The sequence below is a fragment of the Stomoxys calcitrans genome, chromosome 3, assembly GCF_963082655.1.
Source record: "Stomoxys calcitrans chromosome 3, idStoCalc2.1, whole genome shotgun sequence".
NCBI lineage: Eukaryota > Metazoa > Arthropoda > Insecta > Diptera > Muscidae > Stomoxys > Stomoxys calcitrans.
This window is the reverse complement of record NC_081554.1, coordinates 91,372,393-91,395,496: the sequence shown is the minus strand read 5'-3', so window position 1 is coordinate 91,395,496 and position 23,104 is coordinate 91,372,393. Positions and strand designations below refer to the sequence as shown.

General features: G+C 39.9%; 1 protein-coding gene across 1 annotated transcript in view; it reads right to left on the bottom strand.

The window, feature by feature from the left end:
* Positions 1-20,131, bottom strand: part of LOC106088379 (protein sidekick) — a 127,154-nt gene extending 107,023 nt beyond the window's left edge. The window contains exon 1 of the mRNA XM_013253869.2: positions 20,086-20,131. Coding sequence (XP_013109323.2) covers positions 20,086-20,131 — 46 coding nt within the window. The remainder of the gene's footprint in view (positions 1-20,085) is intronic.
* Positions 20,132-23,104: the final 2,973 nt, after the last annotated feature.

The following is a 23,104-nucleotide window of genomic DNA, read 5'->3' as shown; positions in this document are numbered from 1 at the left end:
TTTCCTATAGTCGCCTCGATTATACCGCCATGGTATGAGCTGTTCCCATTCTCAATCCATTCTTCCATCGCATTAAGCCTTAGAGCCGCAGTGGCTGTCTCACATTTAATCTGTATGTCAATGGGTCGGATATCTAGAATAGTCTCCAGTGTCCTAGTGGGGGTGGTCCTCATCGCTCCGCCTATGCCAAGACAACATGTTCTCTGTGGCTAAGAAGTTATGGATGGAACAGCTTCTCTAATCATCTCTACATTAGTTTCAGTCTTGGAGAAAATGCTGCAGAAGTGTTCGTTTGGTTGAGTAGTAAATCAAATTGCAAATTTTGCTCATGAGTTGGCAAATGTCAATGAGTGCAGTCCGATTCAAGATTAAAATCAATGATAAGGACCTCCTTTTTATAGCCGAGTCCGAACGGTGTGCCGCAGTGTGACACCTCTTTTGGGGAGAAGTTTTTACATGGCATAGTACCTCACTTATGTCGCCGGCATTTGGAGGGGATAACCACCGCAGAAAATTTTATGATGGTCTCTGCGCTACGGTTGAATAGTAGGAAGCCGAATTAAGATAAGTTTCGCCGCACATTCTGCACGGCTATACCCTCTAGATCTGAAAATGAAGTGGAAACTGTCAAGGATATTGCTGTGATTGACAGCCGGATCACGCCCTATATGACTCGCTTTAGTCTGCATCCAAAAGCAAAACCAAGTGGCAAACAGCAAAACTGCTTGATCTATGGAAGGGTTGCAGAAAACTCTTCAATAATGAGAAAGGTAAAAACAACAAAACATGACAAGGAAGCCTATACGGCGATCTGAAAAAACTTAGAACAAATCCTGAAGAGGATACATCCTAAGCCTCTGGGATACAGAAGGTCCTAGCCTCAAACCTAATATGGTAAGATACATTCAGAAATCAGAGAATGTGTGAAAATTTTCTAGTGGGGAAACACTGGAACTACTCACTGATACACATTTCCGGGAAACTCTCCAACGAGCAACGTGGGACCAGAAGAGGTTGTCACTGACAGCATTCATCAGAGGTTGTTGGGGAAATTGTGGAGCAAGATCCCAAGTCCACTGAACTAGCCCTACACCTACACAATGTCTAAGATAAATTGTCAAACGACGATTAGCATAAATACCACCTAAAACAGTTAGCCAGTGATTAAACGTGGGAAACGTAATTTTGAATTCACAAAACACCCTCGAATTTCACAGATCTCTCAACGAGATGGCTGAACAGTTCAAAATTCACATATTGTGATTGCCGGACCACAGATATATCCCAGGGAATTGTATAGCAGACGAGCTTGGACTTGCATTACATATTTCAGGGGAACTGAAATCTGTGGGTATGCCTCTATGGACAGGTAAGTTAATTCTTTAAGTGAGGAACGGTAACGGATGACAGCTATATTAGCCTACTAATGATGGCTCAATGTATCCATTTTTCCTGGATAAATCAAAAACAAAGACGGTATGCCACAAAGATCTTCAGAGACGCCAAAGCGGCTTTACTGTGGTGAAGATTCATCTTCAGAAACCATTGTCTTCCGCAGTCACACCAACAGCCAAGGTTTTAGTATCAGGCAACATGAAACGGTCTGATGGTACAACCGCAACGGTTGGACATTTGAAGTCCATTCTTAGCTTATTCCTGAGCTTTAGATTTGCCGTTTCACTGGAAACGGCCACAGTTTCCCAACCGATTTGAGAATTTTACTATTGAAGCTTTCCCAAGTGGGCGTAAAACTGTCAGGAAAATGTGTACCTATTACTGGATGCAGAGTTATTCTTGGGGAGCGATTTAAAACCATGTCCACATAGATAGACCGACCTGAAATTCTTGTTAAGGTAAACCGTTTCACCATTAGTTAACCATTTTACCACCGTAGCGCAGAGGTTAGCATGTCCGCCTATGACGCTGCACGCCTGGGTTCCAATCCTGGTGAAAATCCCCCTCCTAATGCTAGCGACATTTGTGAGGAATTATGCCATTTGAAAAAATGGTATGGTAGCCATGTAAAAACTTCTCACCAAAGAGGTGTCGCATCGCGGTCCTTTATCATTAAGCTTAAACTTGAATCGGACAGTACTCTTTGATAAGTGAGCTCATGGAATGTTCCTGGGCAAATTTGCATTTGCAATCTAACAAACGAACCACTGCAAATTATAATTTTTGATCATGCCTTAAATCCATTTTTAAGTATCTCATATCCTTAACGATCAGACGTTGCATTGAAAGTCCCCACTTTGCATTGTGTATGCATAACACTTTATTTTTTTTATAGGCCTACTCTGATTCTAATTTATTTAATATTAACATTCTTTTAGGGCTGTGGCGTAGCCATGATTCTGTTTTGAATGCATAATCACATCAGACTTTTTTCAATATCACATCACTTTGTTTAGAGCAGTGGGAGCACTTCCATATCCTGTAGCAGCATGAGTTTCCCAATATTGTCTGACATCATGCAAATTAGGCTAATCAGAAAATGAGTACGAGAGCTTTAACTAAACTTCAACTTGATTTGCTTATGCAAGAATACATTATCCCAATAAAAGCTAAACAAAACACTTGGGACATTGTGTCCCATTGGCACGGATAGAAGAGTTCACAGATTAAAATCTATCCAAAACTTTTGCCAGTCGAGTAAGTCGACATTGGAGCCATAAAACTGGCAATGACTCGCACTTCAAAACCAACTACCAACTGCAACTCTTCCGCAAATAATCTTAGAAACAGGGATTTGTAGGATTTACTGGAAGTTTCAGTATGAGACGAGTGTGTGTTCATTAGTGGCTGTTGGTCACAAATGCCCATAAAACCGTACCAAATTGAAAACATCAAAACATTTCTCCATAAAAACTTGTACATACACAAGTAACTTCGACACAACTCTTAATGTGCAATGTTGCAGTTGAAAGAAAGATGGACAAAATGAAACAGTGGCTCAAAGCAGAACCGCAAAAGTATGTGCAATATAAAATTCTTGAGCCAATATTGCATGTGAATTGGCACCAATTTTAAACCTTCTTACTTTCATCGAGCTGATGTTCTTGCTCTATGTGAGACCCAGGTTCGTGAGGGTTCTGATCCAAAGGATTTCACACACCCTATCCCATTTTATTTCCCAAAAAAACAAGATCACCTGAACTGTCTTCGTGTTAAATTCAGGATCGGAACACATCAACTACATTTTGGATATCTATATAGAAGCCCAAACTAGAAAAGGGAGCCTTCCATTAATCACTTTGACGCCATATCTGATTCAATTTCGATAATTTTTGGAGGATTTTGCGGCCAGTTAAGTTGTTGTTGTTGGGATTCCAATGTCCACAACTCCTACCGGCTTTCCCTACTCGAGCCAATTGACTCCGCAGGGCCATTACGCAAAGCTCTTCGCAGCATATAATGATCTAACGCAACTGCCACACATTTCGTGTGTCCAAGGGCACTAGAATAATGTTCTTGACCTTTTCCTAGCTTCACACCCTGAGATTTATGAAGTTAGCACCTTTGCACCTCTTGGTACATACGGAAAAACTCGTTGGGCAGAGCTCAATGATTTTGTCCAACTTTTCAACTGGAAACTTTGTTTTCTTGGCGAGGATATAAATGCTGCAGCTGAAGTGATAGAGGAAGTATTTTTTTATGGTGTGAAGTTCTTCATTCCAACTAAACCGATATCGGTTAAGACTAATGCCAAAAGTAGGTTTAACCAGGCATGCAGGGCTGTTGTCAGATCGAAAGAAGAGGCTTACAGGAATTAGCGTTTAAACAAAAATCCCACTACTGAAAGGCTGCACAAACGATGAGTCCAAAGGATCCTTGCGAATCGAAGTTAATAAATCGCCGGGACCGGTTGGTATACCGACACTTGCTCTATATAAGTGTTCTTCGACGCTTGCTCATCGATTATGCAATCTTTTCAAACTTGGAAGGTTGTGATCGAACAACTCTACGAATTATTGACCAATTGCGATTTGCTCCACCTTATGGAGTATCTTGAGTCCAATGGTATTCTCAGCGATAAACGGTATGGTCTCCCCGCAAAATCGCTCCACGGGTAACCTGGTGGTATTTTTGTCGGAACGTTGGAGTCGTTCTATCCATCAGTATTGTGAAAGCAAGGTCGTAGCACTGGATATCTCTTGTGTGATCTGATACGGCGCACTTATAGAAAATCTATAAACGGTTTTGGAGTCAGTAATGACTTCTCTTGATTTACAACGAGCTTTTTTGAGGACCGATAAATAGAAAATGACCTTGAGGGTAACCACAAGGCGCTGTCTTTTTTCCGTCTCTTTTTCTCATTTTCATTGACGATCTATTGGGACAAACTTCGAATCCAATCTACTCATTTGCAGATGACAGCAGCCTTTGTCATTTATACTCATTCGACTACAGACAAAGTCTTCGGAAAACTGAAAACAGAAGGCGTATTATGGATGTGACACTCTGTTAGAACTTGCTTGCTATCGACGGTATAGATGTTGAACAGTCAGATTCTCTTGACGTTCTAGACATGAAGATACAATGTGAAGCATACAAGTGTTTGGGCTTTCTTTAGCGGTGCAAGAATCACTTCAATCCCTCTGATCTATTCTCATTCTTCCATATTAGGCCAAAGATGGAAAATAATTAACGTGTATGGACTAGAACTTCCAAATTATCCTTGGAATTTCTGGAGCGCTAGTGTTAACTGCCCACGTACACACTGGCGGTATGCATTGACATCGAGGGGGCGTTTAACAATGTGCGGACCGACATACTGATCCAATACTTAGACCAGTATTGGGTGGACCCGGTCCTTAGAGACTGGATAAACTATATGCTAAGGAACGGGTGGATAAATTGCGGGTCCCATGACATAAATGTAAGGGAGAAAGTGACACAAGGCACGCCACAGGGGGGCATTTTATCGCCACTCCTATGGGTAACCACCATAAATTACCTATTACGGATGGCATATGACTGGGCTAGACCCAGGGGGCTCAATGTTAACCCAGAGGAGATTGAAATCTATCTCTTTACGATGAAGATGAAGTGGGCAAAGTTGACGCATCAGGTTTCCTCAATAGAACGATTTCCATAGTTAACAATGTAAAAAACTTAAGAGTTATTTTGGGCAGGAAGCTGTATTGGGAGTGTCACATTCAGTAGCGTACCGAGAAAGCTCACAGATGTTGCGAACTATGTAGGCTCGAAATGGGTCATGAATCCGAGGATAGTCTACTGGCTCTACAGGGGCGTGATTAGACCAATACTTTCTTAAGCCTCAGTAGTTTGGTGGACCGCGATGAAGAAAAAATGCAACATAGGGAAAATACAACAGGTTCAGAGAACATGTTGTATTTTGGCATAGGCGGAGCGATGAGGACCACGCCACTAGGGCACTGGAGACTGTTCTCGCTTTCCGACCCATAGACATACAGATTAAATGCGAGGCAGCCACTGCGGCTATGAGATTTAAAGCGATAAGAGAATGGATTGAGGATAGCAGCAGCACATACCATCGCGGTATAATCAAGGCGACGATAGGAAACTTGAAAGGTAGAGGTTTCCGATCGTATTCCTGAGGTGACACTTTAAGTCGAGTGGCACTGCTGCCAGCGGCAAAATCTTGGATTGACGGAACCATAGTATTGCCAGCTGGAAGATATATCATATTAAATGGATGGATCAAAGCTAGAGGACAGAGTCGGCCTGGGGTTCCACATTGAGAACCCAGGGAGTGAGATCTGTTTCAGGCTGTCCAACCATAATACGGTTCTGCAGGAGGAGATCCGCGTGATCACGGAATACGTGAGTTGGTGTGGCGTTAACGCGAGGACGTCGAGTAAGAACATCTTTACAAACTGTAAATATAAGGGCAATAACAACCAGGACGGTTAGATCACGAATCGTCTTGGAATGTAAAAAGGCGATTAACACCTTCTCTGAGGATGACACGATCTGCATCGTTTGGGTGCCGGATCATTGAGAAGTAACTGGAAATTCGAAAGCAGACGATTTGGCAGTGAAGGTCAGAGAACTGACGTCAATAAACTCGGTTAACCCGAAGCCTTTTGGGTCCACGCAGTCCGAGTTAATGGTGTGGGCAACGAAAGCGCATGTAACCCTGTGGAACAAACAAACGGTCGGTAGGACGACGAAAATCCTTAGGGGGGATCCAGATTTTGAGAAAACGAGGCTATTACTGAAAGGAAGTAAGAAGAAGGTATAGTTTTTGGTATTATAACCGAACACATAGGACTACGAGCTCATTTATGTAAAATCGGTGCGGCAAGTTATAGCATGGGTAGGGAATGTGGGGAAGATGATGAGACGTTGAGGCATTTCCTATGTCATTGCCCGGCTTTCGCTTCTAACAGATACCAGCACCTAGGTGGGGAAACAATACCAGACATGAACCAACCTAGGGGCGTTGCAAGGAAAACAAGATTTTGTAAGTAGCACGGATTTCCTAACATAGGTTTTCTTTTTATACCCTCCACATTGGATGGGGGTATACTAATTTCGTCATTCTATTTGTAACTACTCGAAATATTCGTCTGAGACCCCATATATATTCTTGATTGTCGTGAAATTTTATGTCGATCTAGCCATGTCCGTCCGTCCGTCCATCCGTCTGTCCGTCCGTCCGTCCATCCGTCTATCCGTTCGTCCGTCCGTCCGTCTGTCTGTCGAAAGCACGCTAACTTTCGAAGGAGTAAAGCTAGCCGCTTGAAATTTTGCACAAATACATCTTATTAGTGCAGGTTGTCGGTTGGTATTGTAAATGGGCTATATCGGGCCATGTCTTGATATAGCTGCCATATAAACCGATCTTGGGCACGACGTGTTTTGTTATGATATCCAACAACTGTGCCAAGTATGGTTCACATCGGTCTATAACCTGATATAGCTGCCATATAAACCGATCTTGGGTCTTGACATCTTAAGCCTCTAGAGTGCGCAATGCTTATTCGATTGGAATGAAATTTTGCTCGACGTGTTTTGTTATGATATCCAACAACTGTGCCAAGTAAGGTTCAAATCGGTTCATAACCTGATATAGCTGTCATATTAACCGATCTTGGGTCTAGACTTCTTGAGCCTCTAGAGGGCGCAATTCTTATCAAATCGGTTAATAACCTGATATAGCTGTCATAAAAACAGATATGAGGATTTGACTTCTTGAGCTTCTAGAGGGCGCCATTCTTATCCGATTTGGCAGAAATTTTGTATGACGTATTTTATTCTTACTTTCAACTACTGTGTCAAATAAGGTTCAAATAGGTTCATAACCTGATATAGCTGCCATATAAACCGATCTGGGTTCTTGACTTCTTGAGCCTCTAGATGTCGCAATTATTATCCGATTTGCCTGAAATTTTGTACGACGGATTCTCTCATGACCATCAACATACGTGTTTATTATGGTCTGAATCGGTCTACAGCCCGATACAGCTCCCATATAAATCGATCTCTCTATTTTACTTCTTGAACCCCCAAAGGGCGAAATTCTTATTCGAATTGGCTGACATTTTACACAGGTCTTCAACATATAATTTAATTGTGGTCCAAACCGGACCATATCTTGTTATCTCTCTAATAGCAGAGCAAATATTTTCTTATATCCTGTCTTGCCTTTAGAGAGATGCCGGGAAAAGACAAATGCGATCAATGGTGTAGGGTATATAAGATTCGGCCCGACCGAACTTAGCACGCTTTTACTTGTTCGAGGTTAATTTGTTAGTTTTTTTAGCATTTAGAGCACACGACAAGCTGATTTCTGGCATAGGTGAATTTCCATAGTGGTATGGGGCGGATTAATATCCACACCCTCTTTTCACTCTAACCTAACCTAACCACCTTTCGTCATAATTCGGTGATTTATGAACCCACAACAGCAATATCTTACAATGGTCCGATTTTCACCATATTCAGGCTATGTTGGATCTAAAACAACTTATTGTACCAAATTCATCGGTTAAAAATTCACCTTTTATGGTCCTAAGAACATAAATCGGGAGATCGGTATATGTATATGATAGCTATATTCAAATAAAGACCGCTCTAAACTATATTGACACAGCCTACTGTGTCAAACTTCAGCGAAATTCGAGCAACATAATTTTTTTGACCTTAGAACTTAAATCGGAAAGTCGGTATATATGGCAACTATATCTAAATATATACCGACCTTGACCATGCTCGGGACGAATTTCGAAAGATCTAATGGAACTCATTGTATTAATTTTCAGCGAAATCGATTAATAAATTCACCTTTCATGGGAATGAAGCCTTTAATCTGAAGATCGGTATAAATGGCAGCTATATCCAATTCTTGATCGATCTGAGCCGTATTGAAATGGGATGTCGAAAAGCCTGACAGTACTCACTGTCCTCAATTTCGAAATCGGATGATAAATGAGGCTTTAATTGGCTGAAGACCTTAAATCGGCAGATCGGTTTATATGGGGGCTGTATGAAGATATAGTCCGATATAGCCCATCTTCGAACTTAATCTGCTTAAGGACAAAAAGAATCTGTGCAAAGTTTCAGCTCGATTTTTTAAGACCGTAGCGTGATTTCAACTGTCAGACGGAAGGACATGGCTAGATCGTCTTAAAATTTGCTGGTGAGTATGAAAATTTCCTCATTACGATTTCTTACAGTTTTTATAGGCTTTGTCTTTAGGTAAAAAAATTCCTGTGCTAAATTTTTGAAGATTGCGATTTGTATTTTGTACACACATTAACATGGGCAGACAGACGACTAACTAAATAAAACCCTAAGTTATAAAACCCTAAACCACTATGTCCCGTACACAAGAAAGGAGAAAAGACGGAATGTGCCAACTTCAGAGGAATAAGTCACTTCCCTATCGCATAAAAGATACTCTCGAGCGTACTGTGTGAAAGATTAAAACCTAAAGTCAATTAGATAATTGGGCCCTATCAATGCGGCTTTAGACCTGGTAAATCCACCCTGGGCCAGATATTCACACTGCGCCAAATCCTGGAAAATACGTAAAATATATGGACCAGTTTACTATAATGGAGAATATAGGCGACGTAATAACCACGAGGTGTATGAGCTGTATGACGACCATAGGATAGTTACACGCATCAAAATACAACAGCTGCGTTGGCTAGGTCATATTGTCAGAAGTCTTTTGAAGGCAAACACGGTGGAACACGCAAACCGGGAAGACCAAAAGCCCGATGGAAAGATCAAGTGGTGGGAGACACCTCGAAACTTGGTGTCAGAGATTTTAGAATAAGCGCAGAAGATCGAGGCGCTCTGAACGCTATTCTACGTTCGGCCAGTGGAACAAATATTATGTCATAGCCAATAAAAGTAAAGTAAGTAAACCTCAGTAGTGTTACTAACTCCTGACTTACCGACCATTACGCAATGAAAGAAACCAGAAAATAGTCGTTTGAGAAGCATCTGTAAACTCATGCCCTCAATCTCTGCCAAATGGAAGCGACACAAGGGATAAACAAAAGCTATTTATCTCTTTTCGTTTAACTAAGCATCTTTTGCAAAAAACAAAACATTTTTGACTAAATTTTTTTTTTTTTTTTTTAATTTTCGCGTAATATCCTCACCACAGAAAAAGTGCAAATGGAAATTTGCCCATGAAAATTTCTTTAAGAAACAGAGGCAAACTTCTCACACACAAGCTCAATGATAAGGTGAAACCTTCTTTGGGAGAAGTTTTTAGGTGGCATGAAATAACTCCCGCTAAAAATTTTTGTCTGATGCTCACGCTGCGATTTGAACCCAGACATTCGACGCCATAGGTGGACATGCTGACCCCTGCGCTACGGTGGCTCCCACAGAACAAATTTTTAAATGATTTACCATAAACGAAGCGAGTTTTACATCAACAATTTACAAATCCACGACTAACGTTCAAATGTGGAAGCAAATGTTACACAGTTAATATAAAAATAGTGTTTCCCTAACAAGAAAAAAGGCGTTAAGTTCGGCCGGGCCGAACTTTGGATACTCACCACCTTGCGTATGTATGTAAACCACCTTTCATCAAAATCCGGTGTAAATTGCAGACCTTATGTCCCATAGCAGTTATATCGAAATATGTTCCGATTTGGACCAAATAGTGATCGGTACAAGCCATTGTTCAATTGTGTATAACAAAATATTGGTCTTTTTAGTAGCTATATCTAAAAATAAACCGATCTGAACCATATACGATACGGATGTTGAAAAGCCTAACATAAGTCACCGTGTCAAATTTCAGTGAAATCGGATTATAAATGCGCCTTTTATGGGACCAAGACTTTAAATCGAGATATCGGTCTATATGCAGCGTTATCTAAATCTGGACCGATTTGGGCGATGTTTCAGAAAAATGTTGAAGAGCCTAACACAACGCACTGTCCCAAATCTCGGCGAAATCGGACAATAAATGCTCCTTTTATGGGCCCAAAACTTTAAATCGAGAGATCGGTCTTTATGGCAGCTATATTCAAATCAGCACCGATCTGGGCCAAATTGAAGAAGGACGTCGAAGAGCCTAACACAACTCACTGTCTCAAATTTCGGCAAAATCGGACAATAAATGCGCCTTTTATGGCCCCAAAACCTAAAACCGAGTGATCGGTCTATATGGCAGCTATAACCAAATCTGGACCGATCTGAGCCAAATTAACGAAGGATATCGAAGGGCCTAACACAACTCACTGTCCCAAATTTCAGCAAAATCGGATAATATATGTGGCTTTTATGGGCCTAAGACCCTAAATCGGAGGATCGGTCTATATGGCAGCTATATCCAAATCTGGACCGATCTGAGCCATATTGAAGAATAATGTTTAAGGAAAACAACTCACTGTCCCAAATTTTAGCAAAATCGGATAATAAATGTGGCTTTTATGGGCCTAAGACCCTAAATCGGAGGATCGGTCTATATGGCAGCTATATCCAAATCTGGACCGATCTCTGCCAAATTGATGAAGGATGTCGTAGGACCTAACACAACTCACTGTCTCAAATTTCAGCAAAATCGGATAATAAATGTGGCTTTTATGGGCCTAAGACCCTAAATCGGCCGATCGGTCTATATGGGGGCTATATCAAGATATAGTCCGATATAGCCCTTCTTCGAACTTAACCTGCTTATGGACAAAAAAAAGAATGTGCAAAGTTTCAGCTCAATATTTCTATTTTTAAAGACTGTAGCGTGATTTTAACAGACAGACGGACAGACGGACGGACATGTCTAGATCGTCTTAGATTTTTACGCTGATCAAGAATATATTGTATATACTTTATAGGGTCGGAAATGTATATTTCGATGTGTTGCAAACGGCATGACAAAATGAATATACCTTCCTTACAAACGTTCTATTTTTGCGTGTATGAGACTCACATATGAGGCTCAAAAATAGGTATATGAAAGTATATCACGAATTTGATATCTACCTTCTGAGCGTTATGTCTCAGGAGCGGCCCTCCAAAAAAAAAAAAAACACAAACAGGTCTAATTTAGCGACAAGAGGAGAAAGGCCCATCGGAACGGTTTTATATATTCTTTGTCACAAACATTTCACATTTCAGCGTAAGCTTTACTTCACCGTAATCACTGTAACATTTCAGCGAGAAAACCCCAGCATATTGTGACAATTTGTAGGCGAGTAATAAAATGGCTACAAACTTGCGCCAGAAGGACAGGGTAACTTGCTAGGTATTCCTATTTTATTACAGTTTTTCTCTTCCTTTTTAAGTGAAACTTACTCGCATTACTGCTAATTCAAATGTCATTTTGATTACGAAGAAGATGACATGAAGGCGGGGAAGGAGCAACACCAACAACTGATGCAAGGACAATAAATCTAAGAGTTTCCAAATGATGAACCTTCAGAATATTAAGACAATGCAGAAGCCGGTACTTGGAGCTGTGTATTTGTGGGTGCTGGTGTACGTGTGTGTCCCTTTGGCTTAACCGGCAGATAATGCCGAGTGACGAGTTTTAAGCAACATTTGGAAAATGATGATGAACTGAAAACGACGACAATGAAAATAAAGCCAGACAAGACACGGCAATAAAGCACAAGGACCAAAAGGACAATATAAGCTCCGCTGCTCATGTTCAAGGGGCGAAAGACAATCGTGTCGAAAGAGAAAGTTGCCGTTGAACACATACCTCCGAATAGGGGGAAGGTAATAAAAACTAGACATGCGTTTAGGGATATTAATTGAACAACAGTAGTCAGTCAGTGTAGTGCGAAAGTTTATGTCGAATATAAAACTGACTTAATCAACTCTGCAGATAAACCCAGAATTCTATGATGGCAACGATGATAAATTCTGCATCACAAACGACACAGCGAATTAGCGGAACCGATGCTACCCACCATAGTGAAGTTCACATAAAATCCGCCACATTAATGATGCAGCGAACAGTTGTAAACGGCAACTTAGTCACATTGCCTTCCTCATTTAATGGCTTCGCCACCCTGGCAAAGTATATATGTGCGGATATAAAAATGATCGATGGGTTTTTCATTAGTATTAACTTAACGAAAACTAATTGAAGGATTTTATATCGAGCATAGATACCTATGTATGTTATAAATACAGATGTCATTATGAGAGTTTTATGAAGATTAACAAATTAAATTATATGTCATGGTTATGTGGTGGCATTACATCACAGGGACAACGAACAGTAGATAACCTTATCCGAAAAAGGCTCCATATAGAAATATACGCAAACTTTAAATGTTAAAACATAGATCGGTTCATATGTGGAGCATATAAATTGACATCTATATACGAGTTTGGGCATGTTCAAAAATTGCGAATGTTCAAAAAAATATTAAACAAAGTTCGGCCTGGCCGAATCTAATATACTCTTCACCATGGATAGCATTTGCCAAGTTCTTTGCCCGATATCCCTTTATAAGAAAACAAGGGATAATGGATAAGCATTGCCAAGTTATTGGAGCTATATGAGGTTAATTTTTAGCCAAATCGCATAGGGGCTCAACAAGTGAAATTGGGAGTTCGGTTTATATGGAAGCTACACCTGTAGATAAAATTAAGCACAGCTTTGACAAAGTGACCACATTCGTTCATAAAAGTAAATCACCACACATATATTATCAGATCAATCATAAATGTTCGTAAACCAACAACAGTTTTTTGAATAAAACATCCACACCCGTTCACATTCTGACAGCGTCTAGTGAACAGTTTCTTAAAAGATAACAACAAGCTTTTATGTGCTTCTGAGTATCGAACCAGTCTACCATGCGTTCTATTGAATATTTACAAAAGCCTTACCACATTGTACCACAGCAGCCTATGTACACACAATGTTTTAAGATTCTTTTGAAATTTAGGCTGGTTGCGTATACACGTACACGATGATATTCACTACGGTCGTGTTCACAAAATCATCCACCCATGTCAGCAATATTTCCAACAAAGTCTGTCTATAATAATGACAACATTGGTGCATGATTTTGCAACGTCTTTTTTCTATCGATCGATCATGACTAGAGATGGGTTTCTACCGGGTAAATACCCAACGCTTGGGTATTTATTAGATAAATACCCAATAAATACCTTTTTTGGGTATTTTGCGATTTCTGTAAATGGAACATCCTCTCCTCCCAAAGAGACAGATGCCATTGTAGGCAACTAGTATCTACAGCTGAAAATAACTACTTCTGTCTTGCACGGATTTACACCTAGACCACTATAGGTAGCCCACTTCGCTGTTGCACGTAGAGCATCCTAAAGTATATCTCTTAGAGTGCTGGGAAACTTTTCCCTAACCGCATATTGCGTCATCAGCAAACGTGACAATTGCGGTTTTTCTTCCAGAGACAATAATATATTGTTAATGGCTATATTCCAAAATAGAGGAGACAGTACACCTCCCAGAGGTATTCTTCTACTGACCCATCTTTTTAGATCCATAGATCCCAAGCCTGCCGTAATGCATCTTTTAGCAAGTAAGTTATTAATAAACTTTCGTACTGTAAAATTGATGCCTAGAAACTCCAACTCCTTCATGATTGACGTCGGTTTTACATTACCGAAAGCACCTTCAACACCTTCAATGTCTAGAAATGCTTCCTTTGTATATTCCTTGATAGCATGTATTGTATGTATATGTATGTATCAATAGGACTGTTTCAGTGGATTTGACTTTCTTTCGCCTTCGTGTGGTAAGGTTTTCCTGCTTTCGGAATGCAAATGATCTTCGTGTCCTTCCATCCCACAGGTATATATATACAAGCAGAGTATATCTCCCTAAGCCAAGAAACCAGTCTATCATCAGGGCCTGGCCACTTATAGGAGTCGAAACTTCTTACCGCTCAAAAGGATTTTCTATTAACCTCCGACCAATGCATATCAGTGACAACCTCTTCTGGCGCCACGTTGTCCGTTGGAGAATTTCGCGGGAAATGTGTGTCATCGAGTAGTTCTAGTGTTTCCTCACTAGACATTGTCCATACATGCTCTGACTTCTGAATATACCCCACCATAATAGGTGTCGAGGACAGAATCTTCCTTACCTCAGATGTATTCTCCATGGAGGTGCAGAATTCTACCCAGGATTTGTTCTGAGCCTTTCTCAGCTCGCCCTTATATTTTCTTAGCTCAGCCTTAAAGATGTCCCAATCGTGTGGTGCTCTTGTGGCTCTTTCTCTGTTGAAGAGTTTTCTGCAGTCCTTACTTAGACAAAACAGCTCTGGGGTCCACCATGGTGGTCGCTGGTACTATGACATGCTGACACAAGCGAGTCATTCAGGGCGGATCACAACGCTTGACCACTATGTCTATGTCCTCCGTAGTTTCCACTTCCTTTTCTAGTCTAGAAGGGATAGACGTGCAGAATTTGTGCTGAAATTTATCCCAATCCGCCTTTCTTCTGTTTAGCCGAGGGACCACTTCTGGTGGAAACTAATTTAACGATGATCATAGAAGCTGTGGCCATCCAACAATTGCCAGTCGCGTTTTCTTCCGCTTATATCCCCCGATACAAAGGTAACATCTAGTTCCTCCTGCCTGTTCCTTTTAATAAAGGTCGGTTCATTCCCTATATTACAAATCGCCAGATTGCAACTTATAATATATTCAATAAGCAGCTCACCCCTTTCGTTTATATCCGAACTTCCCCATATCACTTATTGCAATGAGACCCACTTAAGGCTTGAAGGCGGCATCACTAAATCGTGTGCCATATAAAGGGAAGCCAGCCAGTAATGCAAATGCAAATTTTGCCCATGAACATTCCACTAAGGAACAGTGGCAAACTTCTCACATACCATTGAGTGCAGTCCGATTCAAGTTTAAGCTCAATTATAAGGGGCCTCTTTTTATAGCCGAGTCCAAACGGCGTGCTGCAGTGCGACACCTCTTTGGAGAGAAGTTTTACATTGCATAGTACCTCACAAATGTTGCCATCATTAGGAGGGAAAACCACCGCTAAAATTTTTTTCTGATGGTCTCGCCAGGATTCGAACCCAGGCGTTCATAAGCGGACATGCTCACCTCTGAGCTACGGTGGCCGCCAGTAATGAGACTTATTTATTTCAAGGCTGGCTACTATTGAATCTTCAGCGACGGAAGAAGAAAAATATTTGACTACTCTTCGTAAGAATACAGGCTCTGTGTCTCCCATTCCCCGTACCCTTGAGTAGTTTAAATCCAGGAATTCTTAATCCACGAAACAATCTTCCGCACACCCATGGTTCCTGGACAAGAGCTACATCAAATCCTCCTGCCATCAGAAGGACCTTTAGTGCCGCCCAATTTGCCATGATGAGTTTCCTTACGCATCCAGCGGCAGTTGAGAAGCAGTGGAAAAATTTTTCTTCAGGACATTGCACACTTGTAGTGTGGACGATTCGTCGAAAGCTTCACTATCTGCTGTCGAAGTACCTCCTATTTCGATAATGGCAGGGGGATTTTCAGTCCCCTGCAACCCGCCTGACTTCAACGGTGAGGTCGATAGTTCATCACACAAGTGTTCAGAAACAACTGCTGAGTCATCTCCTGATTCCCCAACCCCACCGCTTCTATAGACCTTCAGTTTCATTTTGTTGAATCCGTAGGATACAACCCCTTCAGTACGAATACTGCATGTCTCGGGTCACCATCAGCCTCATCTAATCTACCAATCTTCCAGTCGGTGGTTGAAAGATTGGGATTACATTCCCTTAGTCTTCCAAGTATCGCTACAGGATCTGAGGGAATCCTTGGTATACAAGCATGTGCCATTAGTCGAGAATATCTTCCTTCTTGACTAAATTCAGTGCTGCGCCTGGCCATATCTTGCAAATCTTTCATAGGGCGCAAGTATACAATTCAATTGAGCGTTCATCCCAGAAACCAATTAGATTCTTTAATCATCGATAACAGCCTACATCGTCACAAGCTGGAGGAGGCCCAGAAAATTTCGCAAGGACGTTGGAGTATGCTAATGATAGTCAATTGACTATGTCACTCCAATTGTTCCTAAGTATGCAGATCTGTTTTTTTCCCTTGTTATACCTTCCACCATAGGATGGGGGTACATTAATTTCGTCATTCTAGACCCCATAAAGTGTATATATACTTCATAGTCATGAAATTTTAAGTCAATCTAGCCATGGCCGTCCGTCTGTCAGTCGAAAGCACGCTAACTTCGAAGGAGTAAAGCAAGCCGCTTGAAATTTCGCACAAATACTTCTTACAAGTGTACGTCGGTTGGGATTATAAATGGGTCATATCGGTCTATGTTTTGATATCTGCCATATATACAGATCGTGGATCGTGACTTCTTGAGCCACTAGAGGGCGCAATTCTTATCCGATTTGGCTGAAGTTTTGCATAAAGTGTTTCGTTATGACTTTCAACAACTGTGCTAAGTATAGTTTAAATCTGTCCAAAACCTTATATAGCTCTCATATAAACCGATCTTGAATCCCGACTTCTTGAGCCACTAGAGGGCACAATTCTTATCCGATTTGTCTGAAATTGCACGAGGTGTTTTGTTATAACTTCCAAGATCTGCGCTAAATATGGTTGAAATCGGTTCATAACCTGATATAGCTGTCATACAAACCAATCTAGGGTCTTGACTTCTTGAGCCTCTAGAGACAGCAATTCTTATCCGATTTGGGTGAAATTTTGCATAACGTGTTTCGTTATGACTTCCAACAACTATGCTGAGTATGGTTTAAATCGGTCCATAACCTAAAACAGCTGCCATATAAACCGATCTTGAATCTCGACTTCTTGCACCACTAGAGGGCGCAATTCTAATCCGATTTGACTGAAATTGTTCATGACGTGTTTTATTGTGACTTCCAACAACTGTGTCAAATATGGTTCAAATCGGATCATAATGTGATATAGCTGTCATATAAACCGATCTAGGATCTTGACTTCTTGAGCCTCTAGAGGGCGCAATTATTATCGGATTTTTATACAACGGCTTCTCCCATGACCTTCAACATACGTGTTAAATATAACTCTTTATTTATGGTCTAGTTATCGAAATTCTTTTTTTCTGGATCCCTACAAAAAAATTTAGTTTTTGAGGTGTGTAATATATATTCACTGGTTTCGGGGATAAGAGTTTTAATTTTTATTTGTTGAAATTTTGGCCGAGATTTTCTTATTTTGCTATTTACGAAGGCATTTGTGATTGGATTTTCTCTTACAACGGCTTGGCGGCAAAAGGTGCTCAGATCTGATTATTCAGTTAAAAATTATGCAATTTGGAAATAAAAAAAATGAAAAAAGTCTTTTGAATTTGAATTTTTTTGTAAAAATAATTTTTATACCCACCACCGTAGGATAGGAGGTATATTCATTTAGTCATTCCGTTTGAAACACATCGAAACGTGAATTTCCGACCCTACAAAGAATAAATATTTCGGATCGTCGTAAAATTCTAAGACGATTTAACGATGTCCGTGTGTCTGTCTGTCTATCCGTCTTTTGAAATCACTCTACAGCCTTCAAAAATTGAGATATTGAGCTCAAATTTGGCACAGAGACGTATTGTTGATGCGCGGTGGTTAAGTTTTTGAACGGGCAAAATCGGACCATATTTGTATATAGCTGCTAATAGACCGATTTTCCGATAAAGGGTCTAATGCCCATAAATGCTTTAATTTTCATCCGAGTTCGCTGAAATTTTAATCAGAGGGTTATTTTAAGCCTCCTTATATCTGACCTAAATATGGGTCAATCAATCTATATTTAGGTATAGCTGCCATACAGACCGATCTCCAGATAATGGGTCTAAAGCCCATAAAAGCTTTATTTTTTAACCGATTTCGCTGAAATTTGAAACTCTGACCCAAATATGGTCCATATCGGACTATATTTATATATAGCTGCTATATGTACCTATCTGCCGATAAAGGATCTGAAGCCCATAAAAGCTTTATTTATTACCCGATTTCGCTGAAATTTGAAACAGATGGTTATTTTAAGCCTCCTGATATCTGACCTAAATATGGATCAAATCGGACTATCGGACTGATATCTGACCTAAATATGGGTCAAATCGGACTATATTTAGGTATAGCTGCCATACAAACCGATCTTCAGATAAGGGGTCTAAAGCTCATATAAGCTTTATTATTTAACCGATTTCGCTGAAATTTAAAACTTTGAGTAATTTTACGCTTCCTTACATTGAACCCAAATGTGGTTTAGATCGGACTATGTTTAGATATAGCTGCCTTATAGACCGATCTCTCGATTAAGGGTCACTGAAATTTGAAACTCTGACCCAAATATGGTCCATATCGGACTATATTTATATACAGCTGCCATATGTACCTATTCAACAGTGACGTATATTTATTAGCCCTCTCAATATCCCTGTCGAATTTGGGTGCATAAGTTATCCAATTTTCACCGGATTGTGACGAAAGAGGGTTTTCATACATGCCCGAGGTGTTGGTTATCCAAAGTTCGGCCCGGCCTTTTGCCTTTGTTTCTTTTCTGTTTGTGAAGAAGGCACATTATAGATATATTTTAAGTGCAATTTCAACAAGATATGCCAACTTAAATGGGTGCCATATTTGAAGTACATGTGACACCCATTTAAGTTGGCATATCCTGTTTAAATTGCACTTAAAACGTGTATTTGGGTATGTATGAAAACCCCCTTTCATCACAATCCGGTAAAAATTGGATAACTTATGCACCCAAATTTTTATTGTAAAATTGGAAAAACCCCTCGAGTTCTTTAATTCCAAAGCACAGATATCCCATTTGGTTACATGTTTTGTACTCCATATGTCCCCTAAACCCATGCAAACAATTTTTGCACCTATCAATATTTGAAGCCTCCACAACAAATACACTAAAAAATGCCGATTTTGAAACCATCTTTGCCCGAAAGGGGTATTTTGGGGATATATTTAAAAAAATTCGGGCAGAATTTCTTTTTAGTGTTTTAAGGACAAAATTCAAAAAGAATTAGTAATAAATAATTCTTTTTTTTTTCTTCGAAAATCGGACCAGAAATGAAGCCAAGGTGACCAAATTTAGGGGTCTGCCAAAAGACACCCGAACAACAGTGAAATTTTACAAATCATCTCGATATCACCTCAGTTTTAACCAATGCAAATTTCGAACTTTATCTGTCCTTAAATGGCATATTTTTTAATAGTATTTTTTTCGATTTTCTCCCACTGTGCATCGTGAAATTGTAATATCGGGATATTGCAATATGCTTTAAAAAATATAATAATGATAAAAATGCCATAACTACATCTCTATGTTTATCCTACTGATAAAAAACAAAAATTTGAACCCACTTGATAACCCCCAAGCCAGCAGATAAGTGACAATGCAGTTCCAAACGGAAACAAAAACAAAAAAAAAACAAAAGAAAGTACTTTTCGAATATCCTTTTTGTGAGAAAGGATCTGACTGTTGGGAACAGAAAATGAAAAATGCGAATGCAGTACGCATACAGAAATCCATTTTTCACAAAGCATTGAAAGACTTACACATTGACACAAAAAGAACACATAACACACACAAACAAAAAGGAAATCCAAAAAATGGAATGGAAAATATTATTAAAATTCATACCATTTCGAGTAAAGAGAAAATACAGTAAAAACGTTAATAAATCCATAGTTAGTCCTCAGGGATGAAACAGCTTGCCGAGGATACAGGAGTTGATGTCAGTGTCGGTACTGATGCTGATGCTGATGCAAGTGAAGTTGAAACTGCAAACACAAACTTTTAGGGGTCTGGCGTCGGTGCTGGCAATATGGCCTAAAGCCTGGTGGCAATTGTAGTTTTTATGGTGACAAATATTGCAGTCGAATGTTGCCGATTCCTCTATGATTGCCAAATTCTGTTTCTGTTTTTTTTTTTTTGTCGTTTTGTTGTTACCAAGAGGGGGAGGGCTATAATTTCTGATTTGCCAATAAACCCCCTCTTTGTTTTTGGTATATTTCTTTCTTTGTGGGTTGTTTTCTTTATGCCTTATCTTAAATGCACTTTATTTGTTTGTTGGCTTGTCATACGAAATGTTTTGTGGACACACAAGGATTATTTTTTCATTGCCAGCAAAAAATTCGATTTAATAACATATCATAGCTTGGAGATGAAGCCAGCGGCTACCATTAGCACTTGATTAAATTTTCGGGATTTGACTTTTTTCCTCTCTTTGTTTAATTAAAAAATTCTGGGCGGGTTTTCATTAAGGCCTTTTCATAAGTCCAATCAAAATTATCTACGTCTTACTCGAAACTTTTCTTATTTCATTTTAATTGGCTTTAAGAATTTTGACTTTTAATTTCAATTCGCAGAGAGACTCACGCACAAATGACAATGACATCATATACGCGTTTGTTTTTAAGGCCAAAGCTAATTCGCAATGCCTTCACTAGCCCACAACACGAACACTTGGCTTCCCGCTACACACAACAAACACTACCACTACGCATTAGTCTGCAGGACATGTTTCCACAGACAAGCATACACACACAGGCACATACTCATCCAGACGTAATAGCACACGCACAAGTTGAGTGATAAGTGATGTCAACATTTCCGGCTACACACAATACGCACACACACACACCCACATGCATTCATAGCCTTCCCAATAGGCTGGACTTAAAAAGAAGCACAAGAAATTCCTTGAAATTGACTTTGTTTCTTGTTTTGATATCAATTCACGTTTTCATTTCATCACAGAATTCCCATACAAATCCAATTGGCATATCCTATGCGGTAGGAATTCCCATGAACGCATCCGTTTCCGTTTCGAATTCAAATGTTGTTTATGAGCCCGTTGTTAGATTGCAACTAAATTGCAAATTTCCAAGACCACGAATTGGTCCTTTTCGTAACTCTTCTTTTATTGCGGGAGATGAGGCAGAATTGCTGCAACCGACTTCCTACGAGTATTGCCTAGCACGCACGATTCCTCCTATGAATTCGAAGGTTCTCAATTGAATCGTTAATTGCCGATGCGTACGATTTCTTCTTTAGTATTTTCAGTTGCTTTGATGCGATGCGTATGAATCTCTGCGATGGCAAAATTTGCACTGAGCTACTTTCCAAAATTGTTTAAAGCTTAAATGTTTGTTGCTATTGCCGAAATGTGTGATGTGAGCAGAGTCCTGCTGCAAAGGAGTCAACTTCGATGTTGGCAACATAAAGTCTCGACTCACGCCTCTTCCAAAAAAAAAATGAATTAGATGAAACTCCATAAGGGTGTGTATGTAATGTGTGTTATCACCATCCTTCAATCGTCGGTCGTGCGTAACACTTCGTTTGACGCAAACGTCTCTCGGCAAAAACATGTTGACACAGTTTCCAACGGCATCATTGTAAAAACAAAACAATTCAATACTGATGTCCTGGCACACAAACACATATTTGCCTCCACAGCATAGGAATAAAACTTCAAAGAGTGAAAAGAGAAACACTCAAAGAGAGTCAGCCATTGGTTTCCCTATGGCAAACATAGCTACATGCCATCAAAGTTTCTAAACACAGCATAGCTGCAAACAACATGTTGAGTCAGCAAAAGGACTATATTGCTCATTGGTGTAAATTGCCAAACTGTTATACACACTACAAAAGGACTCGTTGCCAGAAACATAGATAAATTCCTATAGCGCCATCTGGGGGCAGTTGCTAACATCCCCATAATTTCATCCTAAATAAATTTAACTAAAATTGCCAAAGAATAAAACAATAACCCAAATTTCAGAATATGAAAATAAGACGGAAATCCAGACGCTATGCAACATTAATTTTTGGCCTTGATGCTAATACTATGAAACTCGTTTAAGTTTATATACCGAAAGGTGTCGCCAGAAATAGAAAATAGGCACCGCCTCAAATTGAATTTTAGTACAAAAGATGCTCAGGGAAAGCTCAGGAAATTCTTAGACTAACTCACATTTACCAATTTGTTACACGTTCTTCAGGATGCCCATTTCTGACGAGGAGTCCTCTATCTTCAAGGATGGATTAACGGATGAATTTGGGAGAGTGATTTGGAGTGGAAGTATTGCAGCAGCTCTCGTACTTTATATTAACATTTCCTAATCCATTTTAGACCACTACCCGATCCTGTGATTCAAGTTCACTGATAAATAAATCCAAAACTCGATGTTTTTATGAAATACTAGCTGACCCGGGCCCGCTCCACTGCGCCTTCTTTTACTTTATTTGGAACAAAAGTTTCCTTGGAATATTTATCTTCGACAATTAAAGAGCTTTTAGTGAAATACCATGCTAAATTGACTAACAGTTTAACAATATAAGTGCCTTTATCTGACTACCATATGATCTTTATTGGTCAACGAATTTAAGTTTGGATGTAAGGTGTACTCCCAGATACTTGGCCCTGAGAAAATATCAGCATTGTGCTCTTCTCTCAAATACCATTTATTTAAACCCCATATTGCCATTGGCTAAGAGGAGTTTACAGGATGAGGCGTCCCCCAAACACATGGCCCCAAAATAGGTTATCAAATTCGTTTCCTAATCTCAAATACCTTTCGAGCCACATATTGGCATAGCCGAAAAATGTTTTCCCTTTGGTGGTGTTTTGGGAAAGGGGTGATGCCCTAAATAAATG